This window comes from Sarcophilus harrisii, chromosome 3 (genome assembly GCF_902635505.1).
Source record: "Sarcophilus harrisii chromosome 3, mSarHar1.11, whole genome shotgun sequence".
Lineage (NCBI taxonomy): Eukaryota > Metazoa > Chordata > Mammalia > Dasyuromorphia > Dasyuridae > Sarcophilus > Sarcophilus harrisii.
Window position 1 is genome coordinate 171,650,794 of NC_045428.1, and position 14,542 is coordinate 171,665,335.

Below are 14,542 nucleotides of genomic sequence, written 5' to 3' on the forward strand. Positions count from 1 at the left end.
CTCACTAAACAATTGACTATAAAATGCCAAAAAGATCCAGAGTCTATCCCTCAAGGTGAGATAGATTCACAGATAAAATTAATGCCGCCTAAAAAAGCAAACAAGACAAAATCAAGAACTCAACCTAATTTCGTATCTCTCTAAAATTTTTTGAGAATGAAATCAAGGGTGTTCTAAATAAAATATAGAAAGTGGGGGAACAGGGAAAGGAGGAAAGGAAAAAGCCCTTATTGACCATTATGTGCCAGGCACTATGTAAAGTATTTCACATATATTGTCTTATTTGAAATATATAAGGTTTTGCAATCAAGTTTCTCAAGCAGAACATCTTTGTTCATTCTATTAAATAAAATATAAAGTCCTACTGGGTTTATTGTCTGATAATTGTGAAAATAATAATAATTCTGTAGAACAAAATGGGCTCTTTTTGGTAAGATATTTGGGGTTAAGTAACTTGCCCAAGGTCACATACCTAATAACTCTTGAGTGTCTGAGGCTAGATTTGAACTCAGATCTTCCCAACTTCAGGACCCATTCTCTATCCACTGAGCTATCTAGCTGCCCCACAAAATAGGGTCTTAAAATTTCTCCTTCAAAGAGATATCACTCATGAATATTAATATCAAACAAGTTTCCTTGAAGAAAATAACATCATTCCAATTTTCAATATCAGATTGAGGCATAGAAAAGAGAGATGCATATTCACCAAATGTATTCAACTTTGTCACAGTGGATGTCTGTAAAAAATCCAAAAAGAAGGGATAAACTTAATGGGTGTGAGATCCTTGATATTCCTGTGATGAACACATATTTTAAAATCAGCTGGAGTCGGGAATTCAGGTTAAGGGAAAATCTTCAATCTTTATTTTCAGTAGAGGTGAAGAAAGGTCAGAGGTAAAAGGGGAATTGGCAATAGCAATGTGTGCAGCTGAGTCAAGAAGCTAGCCAGACCAGAAGCCACGAGACCAGCAGCCACCAGAGCAGAGCCCAGCCAACAATCTCTTCCAGCCTCTCTTCCTAGCCCCTGTGCCTCCACCCACCAAAACCGTCATTTCCTATACAACACATCAGGACTTGCACAGAGAGTGGGCGGGGGGCCATTCTTTCTCCAAGCATATATATTAATAGAGTATAGTCCAATTACTATTTAACCTCACGAGCTTGGGACCTTAGTGCATCAACTCAAGCCTCAGCCCATTACATATTCCTATCTGTGTATGATTTCATATAAATTGCATTACTTTCCAGTACTCCTCCAAAAAATCCATAAGCACTTAAAAGGTATTGGTCTAATAATCCACATAGGAAAATCAAAATGAACAAAGAGTAATTTTTATCTGGACTATACATATCTATCATATGTATAGACATAATTAACTATAAGTTCATATAACTTGGGTAGGCAAAATAGATGGATAATGAAATAAGTCCAGAATCAGAGTATTTGAAATATCCAAATTATAATGAACCAACTTGCAATGAAGAGAGGTAGAGTCAGTGTAAGTAGAATATAGCATATTACTAATGATGATTTATGTGGAACAAATTATTTAAAAAGACATGTATGATTAATGTATTATTAGAAGGAGGTAGACCAGTAATAAAATAAGAGGAAAAATATTAAATGGGCAGTATGAGTGCTTCACTGGTACTATGAAATAGTGAAAAATACAAATACAAACAAATCTAGAGGAAAACCACCAGTGATAGGGTAGGTTTCCTAGAGAGGATTGATGACATTATGGCTACTAAAATTACAGAAGCTGGAGGATAGAGGAATAAACTCCAGACTAGAATTTTCCAAATTATTTTCCGTTTTCCATCAGCAGCTTTGTTGGTTTCAACTCCACAGTACATCATGTCCTTGTATCAAATAGTCTTGATATCCCTCCCCCCAAAAAAAGGTCTTTTGGCTTCTTTTTTTCATGTTGTCTCTAGTAAATTGTTAGGTCCTTAAGAAAAGTTTTTTTTTTCCTTTTTCTTATTTATATTTTACATATACTTATATTTATATGACATATAAATATTTGTAGCTTATTTATATCACCTATTTCTTATTTATATGCTTAGCATAATACCTGGAATATTTAATAAATGTTACTGAATTGAATTAAGCCATAAGATGTTGCTAATTTTCTTACTTTTATTATTGTCTCCTATAAATGACTGTTTTTCTCTTTTGCTCCTCTTTTTCCAGGGTACTTTCTGGTAATCTCTGTATTATGAGTTCTTAACTTATTTTGAATTATAGATCAATGACATTCCAGTAAAGTTTGTGGATGTTTTCTTAGAATTTTTTAAATGCATAGAACATACAACAGTATATTAAAAATCAATAATATTAAAATGCAAATTTCAATTTTTTTAAAGTTCGCAGATTTTAAAAGTTCTACTTTATGATGTCAAAATTGGCAGTGACAGAGAAAGTATTATCTGATTATTTTTATTTGTTTCTCTTGTACCTAGTACAGTGCTGGACTCATAGTAGGAATTTCTTGACTGAGAAATGTGGGTGTGTTCTTTTTGCTTCCCTTTTTTTTTTTTTTTTTTTTTTTTTTTTTGACCATAAGGCACTTTTAATCATAATTTCAAGACACCAAGTAAATAAGACTTCTGGTGTAATTCCAAGATCCCATCATTCTAAGATTTCAAGTGGACATTTTTAACAGTACCTGTCAGATACTAAAGTCATAGTCTCAGAAGCCAGTGATTCAATACACTTTCACTGAAATTTGCTCCTTTCACTTCTCTGACTCTTTATTACTTTGTGTTTTTACCTCTTTTTCAGAAGGGCAGACTCAAGATGAAATGAGAGGATTCAGGCCCTGAATCTGTAATTCAGTTTCAGCAAAAAATAATTGGTATGGAGCTAATACCTCTGGATATGTTACTGGAAACCAAGATTCCTCCCTATCATGATAATGTTGACAGAAACTATTGAGGTCAGATGATACCAATATCACTTTTCTGTAAAGCATTTCATATCCGGCCCTTCCCTTATGAAAAGGTAAACAAATTAATGTAGGGTAAATTCCAATAGTAGGAGACACCCCAATACTTTTCAAAAAATCCAGATCACCTGACCTTGGGAATTATTTAGTCAATATGTAGTAACTACTAGGAGTGATGTAGCACAAGTTAGGAGAATGTGCGTAAAAGAGAGTTGAACCTCATATCTTTATTAAACTAAGCTATCCTTCAAGAATGTTTGATTTGTCATTCAAAAATCTGGAGTGATAATCTTGCACCTGGACTCAACCAGCATTTTTTTAGTTTCTTGAAAAAAGAAAGGGGCCAGAAACTGGAAAATGAATGGATGCCTATCAATTGGAGAATGGCTGAATAAATTGTGGTATATGAATATTATGGAATATTATTGTTCAGTAAGAAATGACCAGCAGGAGGATTTCAGAAAGGCCTGGAGAGACTTACATGAATTGATGCTGAGTGAAATGAGCAGGACCAGAAATTCATTATATACTTCAACACCAATGCTATAAGATGATCAATTCTGATGGACATGGCCATCTTCAGCAATGAGATGAACCAAACCAGTTCCAATGAAGCAGGAATGAATTGAACCACCTACACCCAGCAAAAGAACTCTGGGAGATGACTAAGAACCATTACATAGAATTCCCAATCCCTCTGCATTTTTTTTTTGGTCCACCTGCATTTTTTATTTCCTTCACAGGATAATAGTACACTATTTCAGAGTCCAATTCTTTTTCTACAGCAAAATAACGGTTTGGACATGTATACTTATTTTGTATTTAATTTATACTTTAACATATTTAACATGTATTGTCAACCTGCTATCTGGGGGAGGCGGTGGGGGGAAGGAGGGGAAAAATTGGAACAAAAGGTTTGGCAGTTGTCAATGTTATTAAATTACCCATGCATATAACTTGTAAATAAAAAGCTATAATTAAAAAAAAGAAAGGGGCTCATTGCTAAAATCCATTACCAAACTTCCCACTAATCATGTGAACCTAATCCCATGATGTTATTTATCCTGCTCTATTCTTTGTTCTCTACTCCTTAAATCCCTTTAAATTTACCTTTCTGATGTATGCTTTTTGCTATCTTCCTTATTTGGAATTTAGCCTAATTTAACATTAAATTATAATGAAGCTCTGTATCTTGACTTAGAGATTAGCTAAACTTCCAAATTATTTTGGGACATCTGTAATACTAGTCTGGAATTCTAATATATTTATGGGATTTTCTTCACCACTGTACCCTCTACAATTAGGAACACTGAAAACCTGCCAGTAGTGGATCTTACTTTAACAATTAAATCAACATTAGTCAAATCAAATGAACAAGCATTTATTAAGCACCTATTTTGTGTCATCCTATACTAAATTTCAGAGATATGAAGAATAGCATAAATATTTCCCACTATCAGTATGTTGGAAGAAAAAAACAATTTCTGAGCAAAGCATTGTCATTATGCAGAATATTTACCAGTTTTTTTCCATTTCTTTTCTTGGTATACACACAAATATATATATATATATATATATGTATGTATATATATATACTCTTCTCACTTCATATATATATATATATATGTTCATATGTATTCTTTGTTGCTTTTCATTTGTGTGTATACATATATATATATATATATATATATATATATATATATGGTTTTCTACTCTACTTCCATCTTGAACACACATGAAAACTAATCACATAGACATGATGTGAAAAAATCCTTTGGATCTATCAAAGTGAGTTACTAGATTTTTTTTGAGTAATTCATTTTATTAATAAGGCCAGCAGATTATTAATAAAAGAATAGTCAGTTGACCATTTTTCTTTTCTTTTTTTATTTATTTAATAGCCTTTTATTTACAGGATATATGCATGGGTAACTTTACAGCATTAACAATTGCCAAACCTCTTGTTCCAATTTTTCACCTCTTACCCCCACCCCTCCCCAGATGGCAGGATGACCAGTAGATGTTAAGTACATTAAAATATAAATTAGATACACAATAAGTATACATGACCAAAACGTTATTTTGCTGTACAAAAAGAATCAGACTCTGAAATATTGTACAATTAGCTTGTGAAGGAAATCAAAAATGCATGTGGGCATAAATATAGGGATTGGAATTCAATGTAATGGTTTTAGTCATCTCCAGAGTTCTTTCTCTGGGCATAGCTGGTTCAGTTCATTACTGCTCCATTGGAAATGATTTGGTTGATCTTGTTGCTGAGGATGGCCAGGTCCATCAGAACTGGTCATCATATAGTATTGTTGTTGAAATATATAATGATCTCCTGGTCCTGCTCATTTCACTCAGCATCAGTTCGTGTAAGTTTCTCCAGGCCTTTCTGAAATCATCCTGTTGGTCATTTCTTACAAAACAGTAATATTCCATAATATTCATATACCACAATTTATTCAGCCATTCTCCAACTGATGGACATCCATTCAGTTTCCAGTTTCTAGCCACTACAAAAGGGCTGCCACAAACATTTGTGCACATACAGGTCCCTTTCCATTCTTTATAATCTCTTTGGGATATAATCCCAGTAGTAACACTGCTGGATCAAAGGGTATGCACAGTTTGATAACTGTTTGAGCATAGTCCCAAACTACTCTCCAGAATGGTTGGATGCATCAGTGTCCCAGTTTTCCCGCATCCCCTCCAAACAATCATCATTATTTTTTCCTGTCATCTTAGCACATACAGGTCCCTTTCCATTCTTTATAATCTCTTTGGGATATAATCCCAGTAGTAACACTGCTGGATCAAAGGGTATGCACAGTTTGATAACTGTTTGAGCATAGTCCCAAACTACTCCAGAATGGTTGGATGCATCAGTGTCCCAGTTTTCCGCATCCCTCCAAACAATCATCATTATTTTTCCTGTCATCTTAGCCAATCTGACAGGTGTGTAGTGGTATCTTAGAGTTGTCTTAATTTGCATTTCTCTGATTAATAATGACTTGGAGCATCTTTTCATATGACTAGAAATAGTTTCAATTTCTTCATCTGAAATTGTCTGTTCATATCCTTGACCATTTTTCAATTGAGAATGCTTGATTTTTATAAATTAGAGTTAATTCTCTATATATTTTGGAAATGAGGCCTTTATCAGAACCTTTGACTGTAAAATATTTTCCCAGTTTATTGCTTCCTTCTAATCTTGTCTGCATTAGTTTTGTTTTGTACAAAACTTTTCAGTTTGGTATAATCGAAATTTTCTATTTTGTGATCAGTAATGATCTCAGTTCTTCTTTGTCATAAAGACCTTCCCTTCCACAGGTCTGAGAGGTAAACTATCCTGTGTTCCTCTAATTTATTAATAATTTCATTCTTTATGCCTAGGTCATGAACCCATTTTGACCTTATCTTGGTGTACAGCGTTAAGTGTGGATCAATGCCTAGTTTCTGCCACATTAGTTTCCAATTTTCCCAGCAATTTTTATCAAACAGTAAGTTCTTATCCCAAAAGCTGGGGTCTTTGGTTTGTCAAAGACTAGGTTGCTATATTTGTTGACTGTTTTATCCCTTGAACCTAACCTATTCCACTGATCAACTAATCTATTCCTTAGCCAATACCAAATAGTTTTGGTACCTGGTGCTCTATAATATAATTTTAGATCTGGTACAGCTAAGCCACCTTTATTTGATTTTTTTTCATTAATTCCCTTGAAATTCTTGACCTTTTGTTTTCCATATGAATTTTGTTGTTATTTTTTCTAGGTCATTAAAATAGTTTTTTGGGAGTCTGATAGGTATAGCGCTAAATAAATAGATTAGTTTAGGTAATATTGACATCTTTATTATATTTGCTCGCCCTATCCAAGAGCATTTAATATTTTTCAATTGCGTTAGATCAGACTTAATTTGTGTGAAAAGTGGTCTGTAATTTTGCTCATAAAGTTTCTGATTTTCCTTGGCAGATAGATTCCTAAATATTTTATATTATCAGTAGTTACTTTAAATGGAATTTCTCTTTGTAACTCTGACTGTTGGATTTGTTAGTGATATATAAGAATGCTGATGACTTATGTGGTTTATTTTATAACCAGCAACTTTGCTAAAGTTGTGGATTATTTCTAATAACTTTTAGTAGAATCTCTGGGTTCTCTAAGTATACCATCATGTCATCGGCAAAGAGTGATAATTTGGTTTCCTCATTGCCTATTCTGATTCCTTTAATCTCTTTCTCGGCTCTTATTGCCAAAGCTAGCGTTTCTAATACAATATTAAATAGTAACAGTGATAGTGGGCAACCTTGTTTCACTCCAGATCTTATTGGGAATGCTTGCAGTTTGTCTCCATTACATATGATGCTTACTGATGGTTTTAAATAAATGCTGCTGATTATTTTAAGGAAAAGCCCATTTATTCCTATACTCTCAAGTGTTTTTAATAGGAATGGATGTTGGATTTTATTAAATGCTTTTTCTGCATCTATTGAGATGATCATTTGGTTTTTGTTAATTTGGTTATTAACATGGCCAATTATATTGATAGTTTTCCTAATATTGAACCAGCCCTGCATTCCTGGTATAAATCCTACTTGATCATAGTGTATTATCCTGGAGATGATTTTCTGTAGTCTTTTGCTAATATGTTATTTAAGATTTTAGCATCAATATTCATTAGGGAGATTGGTCTATAATTTTCTTTCTCTGTTTTCAACCTACCTAGTTTAGGTATCAGTACGATGTCTGTGTCATAGAAGGAATTTGGTAAGACTCCTTCATTCCCTATTTTATCAAATAATTTATATAGCATTGGGGCCAATTGTTCTTTAAATGTTTGGTAAAATTCACATGTAAATCCATCTGGTCCTGGGATTTTCTTAGGGAGTTGTTTAATTGCCTGTTCTATTTCTTTTCTCTGAAATGGGACTATTCAACAATTTACTTCCTCCTCTGTTAGTCTGGAAGTCTGTATTTTTGGAGGTAGTCATCCATTTCACTTAGGTTATCAAATTTATTGGCATAAAGTTGAGCAAAATAACTCTTATTTTCTCTAATTTCTTCTTCATTGGTGGAAAGTTCTCCTTTTCATTTTAAGACTACTAATTTCATTTTCCTCCCTCCTTTTTCTAATCAGATTTACCAAAAGCTTATCTATTTTATTGGCTTTTTCTATAGAACCAACTCTTAGTTTTATTAATTAGTTCAATAGTTTTTTTACTTTCAATATTTTTAATTTCTCCTTTTAATTTTAGAATTTCAAATTTAGCATTTGATTGGGGGTTTTTTAATTTGGTCTTTTTTTAGTTTTTTTAGTTGCAAGCCCAATTCATTAATCTTTTCTTTCTCTGTTTTATTCAAGTAAGCCTAAATACAAAATTTGATCTCCAACCATAGAACTCAAGAGATGCAGAAAAGGTAAAAATAACTCTTGAGAATTGTATTTCTGTTGTGGCTATACAAAAAGAATACATGTATAATTTGATTTTACTAATATAACATAAAAAGAGAAGTAGATATGGAAAAGGGATGATGGCAGAATAAGGTGGGAAGGAGGGATAAAAAGAGGGAAACCACATCCCACAAAGAGGCAAAGGAAACTTCTCATATCTGAGGGCATTTAGAGAGGGGGAAGAACATTGTGTGAATCTTACTCTCATCAGAGTTGGCTCAAAGAAAAAATAATTGACATTTGTTTTACAGAAAATTCTCTCTCACCTCATTAAAAACGGGGGAGGAAAGGAAAAGAAAAGAGTAATAGGGAAGGAAGGGAAAGACTCAGAGGGGAGGGAGGATTATAAAGAGGGTAAGCATCGTGATACAAGAGGGTACATAAGTTTAAAAAGGGGAAAGAGGGGGGAGGCAAGAAAAAAATAAAGCATAATCTGGGGTTATTAGGATGGCAGGAAATACAGATTTAGTAATTCTAACCGTAAATGTGAATGGGATGAACTCCCCATAAAGAGGAGGCAGATAGCAGACTGGATCAAAAGTCAGAACCCTACAATATAGTTGTTTACAAGAAACACATTTAAAGCAGGGAGATACATATAGAGTAAAGGTAAAAGGCTGGAGCAAAATCTATTATGCTTCAGGTGAAGTCAAAAGGAGGGTAGCCATCCTTATCTCAGATCAAGCAAAAGCAAAAATTGATCTAATTAAAAGAGATAAGGAAGGAAACTACATCCTGCTAAAGGGTAGCATAAACAACGAAGCAATATCAATATTAAACATATATGCACCAAGTGGTATGGCATCCAACTTCCTAAAGGAGAAGTTAAGAGAGTTGCAAGAAGAAATAGGCAACAAAACTGTAATAGTGGGAGATCTCAACCTTGCACTCTCAGAATTAGAAAAATCTAACCACAAAACAAATAAGAAAGAAATTAAAGAAGTAAATAGAATATTATAAAAATTAGGTATGTTAGATCTTTGGAGAAAATTGAATGGAGATAGAAAGGAATATACTTTCTTCTCAGCAGTTCATGGAACCTATTCAAAAATTGACCATATATTAGGACATAAAGATCTCAAATTAAATGCAAGAAAGCAGAAATAGTAATCTTTCTTTTCAGATCATATTACAATAAAACTACATTCAACAAAAGTTAGGGAAATAGACAAAAAGTAATTGGAAACTAAACAATCTCATCTTAAAGAACGATTGGGTGAAGCAGCAAATTATAGATACAATTAATAATTTCACTCAAGATAATGACAATGATGAGACGTCATACCACAATTTGTGGGATGCAGCCAAAGCGGTAATAAGAGGGAATTTTATATCCTTAGAGGCTTACTTGAATAAAACAGAGTTACTAGATTTTATAATATTTAGTGAGGATTTTTGCTTTATATTTTACTTATCTGTACATTTGCTTTTAACTTACACTATTGAGAAATGAACGAACAATTTATTAGTATCAGATAAATATTATGACTTTAAGTCCTTACTTGGAATAACTGTCTACACATATCAGATTTTCTCATTTAGCTACAACACCTGTTGGAAAATGTTAGGTTAGGATTCCTATGATTTTCCCTTCTACAAACAGCTTTTTAGTTACAAAGAATTTACCTAGTCTATATAGACATTATATCAAGTATGTGTGGTTTTGTCATAGGATATGATGGATTTTAACACAGATAATTCCCAACTAGCTGTTATCCTTCAGCTTGCAAGGAATACAAACAATGAAGTTCTCAGGGGAAGTTAAGCATTCCTTTCCTTCATTTCTGATATATTACCTATTTATTCAAAAATATGTATTTGCTTATTATATCTATGAAACATTCCTCAAGTTATCTCTGACCTGTTAATCCATTTCAAGAAAAGAAAATTTGCTGACAAAAGAAAACCTATAAGGAAGCAAAGCAAAGATGAATAGTTATGAATACAATGTCTTCTGTTATTATATATGTTTTCTTGAAATGGAAATTTATTATCACATATTTTGAATCCTCCCTAATGTTCAGTTTAGTATATGACACTGGTTTTTTTTTCTTTTTCTTTCTTTTTTAAAATTTTTTTCTTATTTTGCATTTAAATGTTAAAAAATACATTTTTAAAAGACAATAAAATCTACTGAATGAGATTCTTAAATACATTTAAGATTCAATGATTCTTAAATACATTTTGCTTGGCCCTTTTTTGAGAGAGCTTATATATTTTAAGAGTTAAATCAACAGTGGTCCAATAAAAGAGTAAATGCTTCTTTCAACACTTGTCAAATAACTCTTGCTTCTATAGAACACTCTTCTCCAATGAATCAATAGAATGGCCATATTCTCTTCTCTCCATAGTCAGTGGTTGGTTTGGATTTTTTCCCTAACACGGCTATTTGGAAGATCCTAATGATTTCATTTGCCCTACACTTGTAAAGGTCACCTTCAAACTAACAAAAATGACAAAAAAGAAAAATGACAGTCTTTGCAGGATCTATAATTAGTATTTTTTAGTGAAGCTGTGAATTGACCCAGCCATTCTCAAAATCAATTTGGAACTATACCTACAAATTTACTCTACACTGTGTTTATCTTTTGACCCAGCAACTGAGCTTAACTTCAAAGTGATCAGAGAAAGACGAAATGTACAAATGTACAAAACTACACATAGCCTTTGTAATGGCAAAAAATAGAAATTAAAGGATGTTCATCAATTGGGGGAATGATAGAATAAATTTTAATATATGGATATAAAGCAATATTATTCTGCTATAAGAATTTAAAAAAAAATAAGTCTCAGAGAAACCTGATAAGTTGAGTGAAGTCAGTCAAACATTTTAAGCAGAGAACTATGTTCTAGGAATTGGGGTAAGTGGGAGGGAAAACAAAAAGGAAAAAACTAATTTCTACTTTTAAGAAATTCACAGTCTTATGGGGAGACAACATGCTAATGATTACATAAGTATCTGGATAGAGTTCTGGACCTGGAATAATAGGAATCAAATTTCAAACCCCACCTTGAACAATTACTGGCTCTGTGACCCTGTGCAAGTAAATTAACCTCTGTTGGACTCAGTTTTCTCAATTGTAAAGTGGGGATAATAATAGCATCTTTCTCACAGAATTGTGAAAATCAAATGAGATAATGTTCTTAAAGTATCTAGCACAATGTCCAGCATACAGTAAATGCCATATAAATATTTATTCTCTTGCTTCCTTCTATGTGTACAAATAAGCTATATATAAGAAAAATTTAAAAAAATAAATTAACAGAGGGAAGGCATTAAAATTAAGAGACATTGAAAAGGATTTTCTATAGGAGATGGGATTTATCTGAGACTTAAAGGAAGTTGGTGAATCCAAAAGGCAGAAATGAGAAGTGAGAGCTTTTCAGATATGGGGGAAAGTTAGTGAACATGCCCAGAATTAGGAAATGGAGTGTCTTTTTAAGTCACAGCAAAGAGACCGCCAGATCAAAGAGTACATGAAAGCAGTGAGCTGTGGGGTATAAGATGCTTAGAAAAGTATGAGGCCCTATATTTAAAAAATAGAGTGCTTTGAATGCTAAACAACTTTTTATATTTGATCCTAGAAGTGATAAGGAACCATTAGAGTTTATGTAATGAAGGTAATAAGATGGTTGGATCTGTTAGGTTAGGGGAAAAAAAATCATGCTGCTGGCTGAATGGAGTATAAATTAGAATAAAGAGAAACTTGTGGCAGACAAACCACACAACAAGGAATAGCAATACTCCAGGAATAAGGAGATGAGGGTCTGTATCAGGATGGTAGGAATATTAGAAGAAAAACAGAAGCACATTTAATAAATATTGAAAAATGAAATTAGCAGCTCTTGCATAATAGGGCATGAGTTGTGAAGAGACCTTGGACCTTGGGCAACCCAAAAAATAAAAGAAAATGTGCATTAAAAAAATGATCCCTACATTGTAAGTCTGGAGTACTGGGAGGTTGATGGTGGAATAAGCAGAACACAGAGAATAATTTGTGCAATGCTAACAACATTGGAAAAGAAAACAATTAAAAAAACTTAAGAATTTATATTAGTACAATGACCAACCTCTATCTCAAAAGACCAACAAAGAAACAGGGTACCCACAATAAAGGGATGACAATAAAAGGACACAATGGGATATAATTTTTGTTTCTCTCAATTTGAGAGAAGAGTTTAGCAATAGGGTTGCCAAACTTACCATATACATATAATTATATATGCATATACATATAAATATACATACATACACATATATATGTAAAAAGAAAGGATTTGATTAAATTACCTTAGTTACTTCCAATTCCTGACTATTTTCTGATGATCAAACAATTTTTAGAGCTTCTTCTGCTTGTAAAATTCAATGATTCTTTGAAAATTTCTATGAAGCTGACTCTTAAACCTGAGGAGGAAAACCCTGGCCCTAGGAAATCAATTGTGTTGTTTATTATATGTTTCATGGAAATGAGCATGAATTGACTCCTCACTCACCTGAAAATATCTAATTAAGATTAAGGTAGCCATGGGGTGTACTCCCAAATTTATGTCATGCAAACTTACAAGCTTGATGATTTCTGCTATTTCACTGCCACCATATTTCCATGGGCTTGACAAAAATGGTATATATGAGGAATAAACCTTAGATACTTAATGACCACACAGTTAATACATTTTGAGATGCCCATTTGAATTTAAAGAAGGAATTACTTTGAGCTTTACCTGCTTGTTCATAAGTATATAGATGATTGGGTTGCATACAGTGCTGCTCTTTGCCAAAATTGATGGTACAATATTGGCCACTGGTGACACCACTCCTGGGGGGCCAAATGTAGCAACTAATGCAATCAATCCATATGGTACCCAGCAAATCAGGTAGCAGATGACAGCTGTGACAACCATGAAGAGGACATGATATTCTCTTTTCCGAGCTGCAGTCTTCCTGATTTTCCCAACCTGGGTGACGAAAAGAAAATGATTTCATAACAACCTGATTAGAATAGATATGTAGAGGGAAACATTAAAAAAAGTTGGATATTTATGAATAAAAGATTTTAGAAGTTTTTAATTAGCAGAAGCAATCAATTCGGTAAAGTTAATTCTACTTTCTCTGAAAGTACCAATGATAGCGTGATTTCTCTGTGAAATTACAGTGGAAAAGCAATGTTCTACAAAAGTGGTATTTAGATGGAATGCTCTAAAACCATGATGATGAGTGAATAACTCTTCTTTGTGTGTTTTGCAATATCTGATTTAAACTTTGAAAAGGGCATTATCTTTCTTAAAATACTTAAAGTTATTGTTTTATTTAAAACTTTTAGTGACCAATTTAGGACTATTGGTTATTTAGGTATAGGTATTTAGGACTTTGGTAAAAGCCCATTATTTCAATTCTTAGAGAATCCCATTTTTCCAAAAAAAATTGAATCAACCCAAAACTCTATTAACAATGTGATATCATAGCTTATTTGCTATAAGTGCAACAACATTTAATTTTTATCATCTTTTATAATGTTTGAGAATTTGATGATTATACCTATTATTTATTACCTTTACTTAAAAATCTTCATTTCTCTGAAATTATGAACATCTTTTCATGTGGTTATTGAGTTATATTTTTCAAAAACTGACTATTCAAATTCTTAAATTGTTAACTAAGGATGAATGCCTCTAATTCTTATAAATCTATTTCAGTTGTCAGATTTGTATCAGAAATATTTAACCTTTCTCTTTCTCCCTCCTCCTCTTTCTTCTTCTTTTTCTTCTTCTTCTCCTCCTTCTCCTCCTCTTCCCCTTCCTCCTCCTGCTCCTCTCTCTCTTTCTCTCTCTCTCTCTCTCTCTCTCTCTCTCTCTCTCTCTCTCTCTCTCTCTCTTTCCATATACACCAATTTTAATCTGCATTTTTGCTGTGAAATTAAAAATTGTAAACAAATCATTTATTTTCTCTTACAATGTTCTATATCAAAACTCCATTTTTCCCCCTGCTTTCAATGCCAGATCTTCTCATCTCCTTCAGGCTACAACTATAGGGCCTAATCATGCACTCATCTTATTACTGATTGGCACAGGAATTTGACCTGCTGTGTTTCCCACCTGATCTGATTCATCCCTCCTTAGGCAATGTGGTATTCTCC

The 14,542-nt window shown here is 33.0% G+C and overlaps 1 protein-coding gene across 1 annotated transcript in view; it reads right to left on the bottom strand.

Annotated features, from left to right (window-relative positions):
- Positions 1 to 10,725: 10,725 nt before the first annotated feature.
- The window catches only part of LOC100932953 (vertebrate ancient opsin-like), a 155,467-nt gene continuing 151,650 nt past the window's right edge, over positions 10,726 to 14,542 (bottom strand). Inside the window, exons 3-4 of the mRNA XM_031961231.1 lie at positions 13,131 to 13,364; positions 10,726 to 10,851 (exon numbers count right to left, since the gene is read on the bottom strand). Coding sequence (XP_031817091.1) covers positions 10,726 to 10,851; positions 13,131 to 13,364 — 360 coding nt within the window. The remainder of the gene's footprint in view (positions 10,852 to 13,130; positions 13,365 to 14,542) is intronic.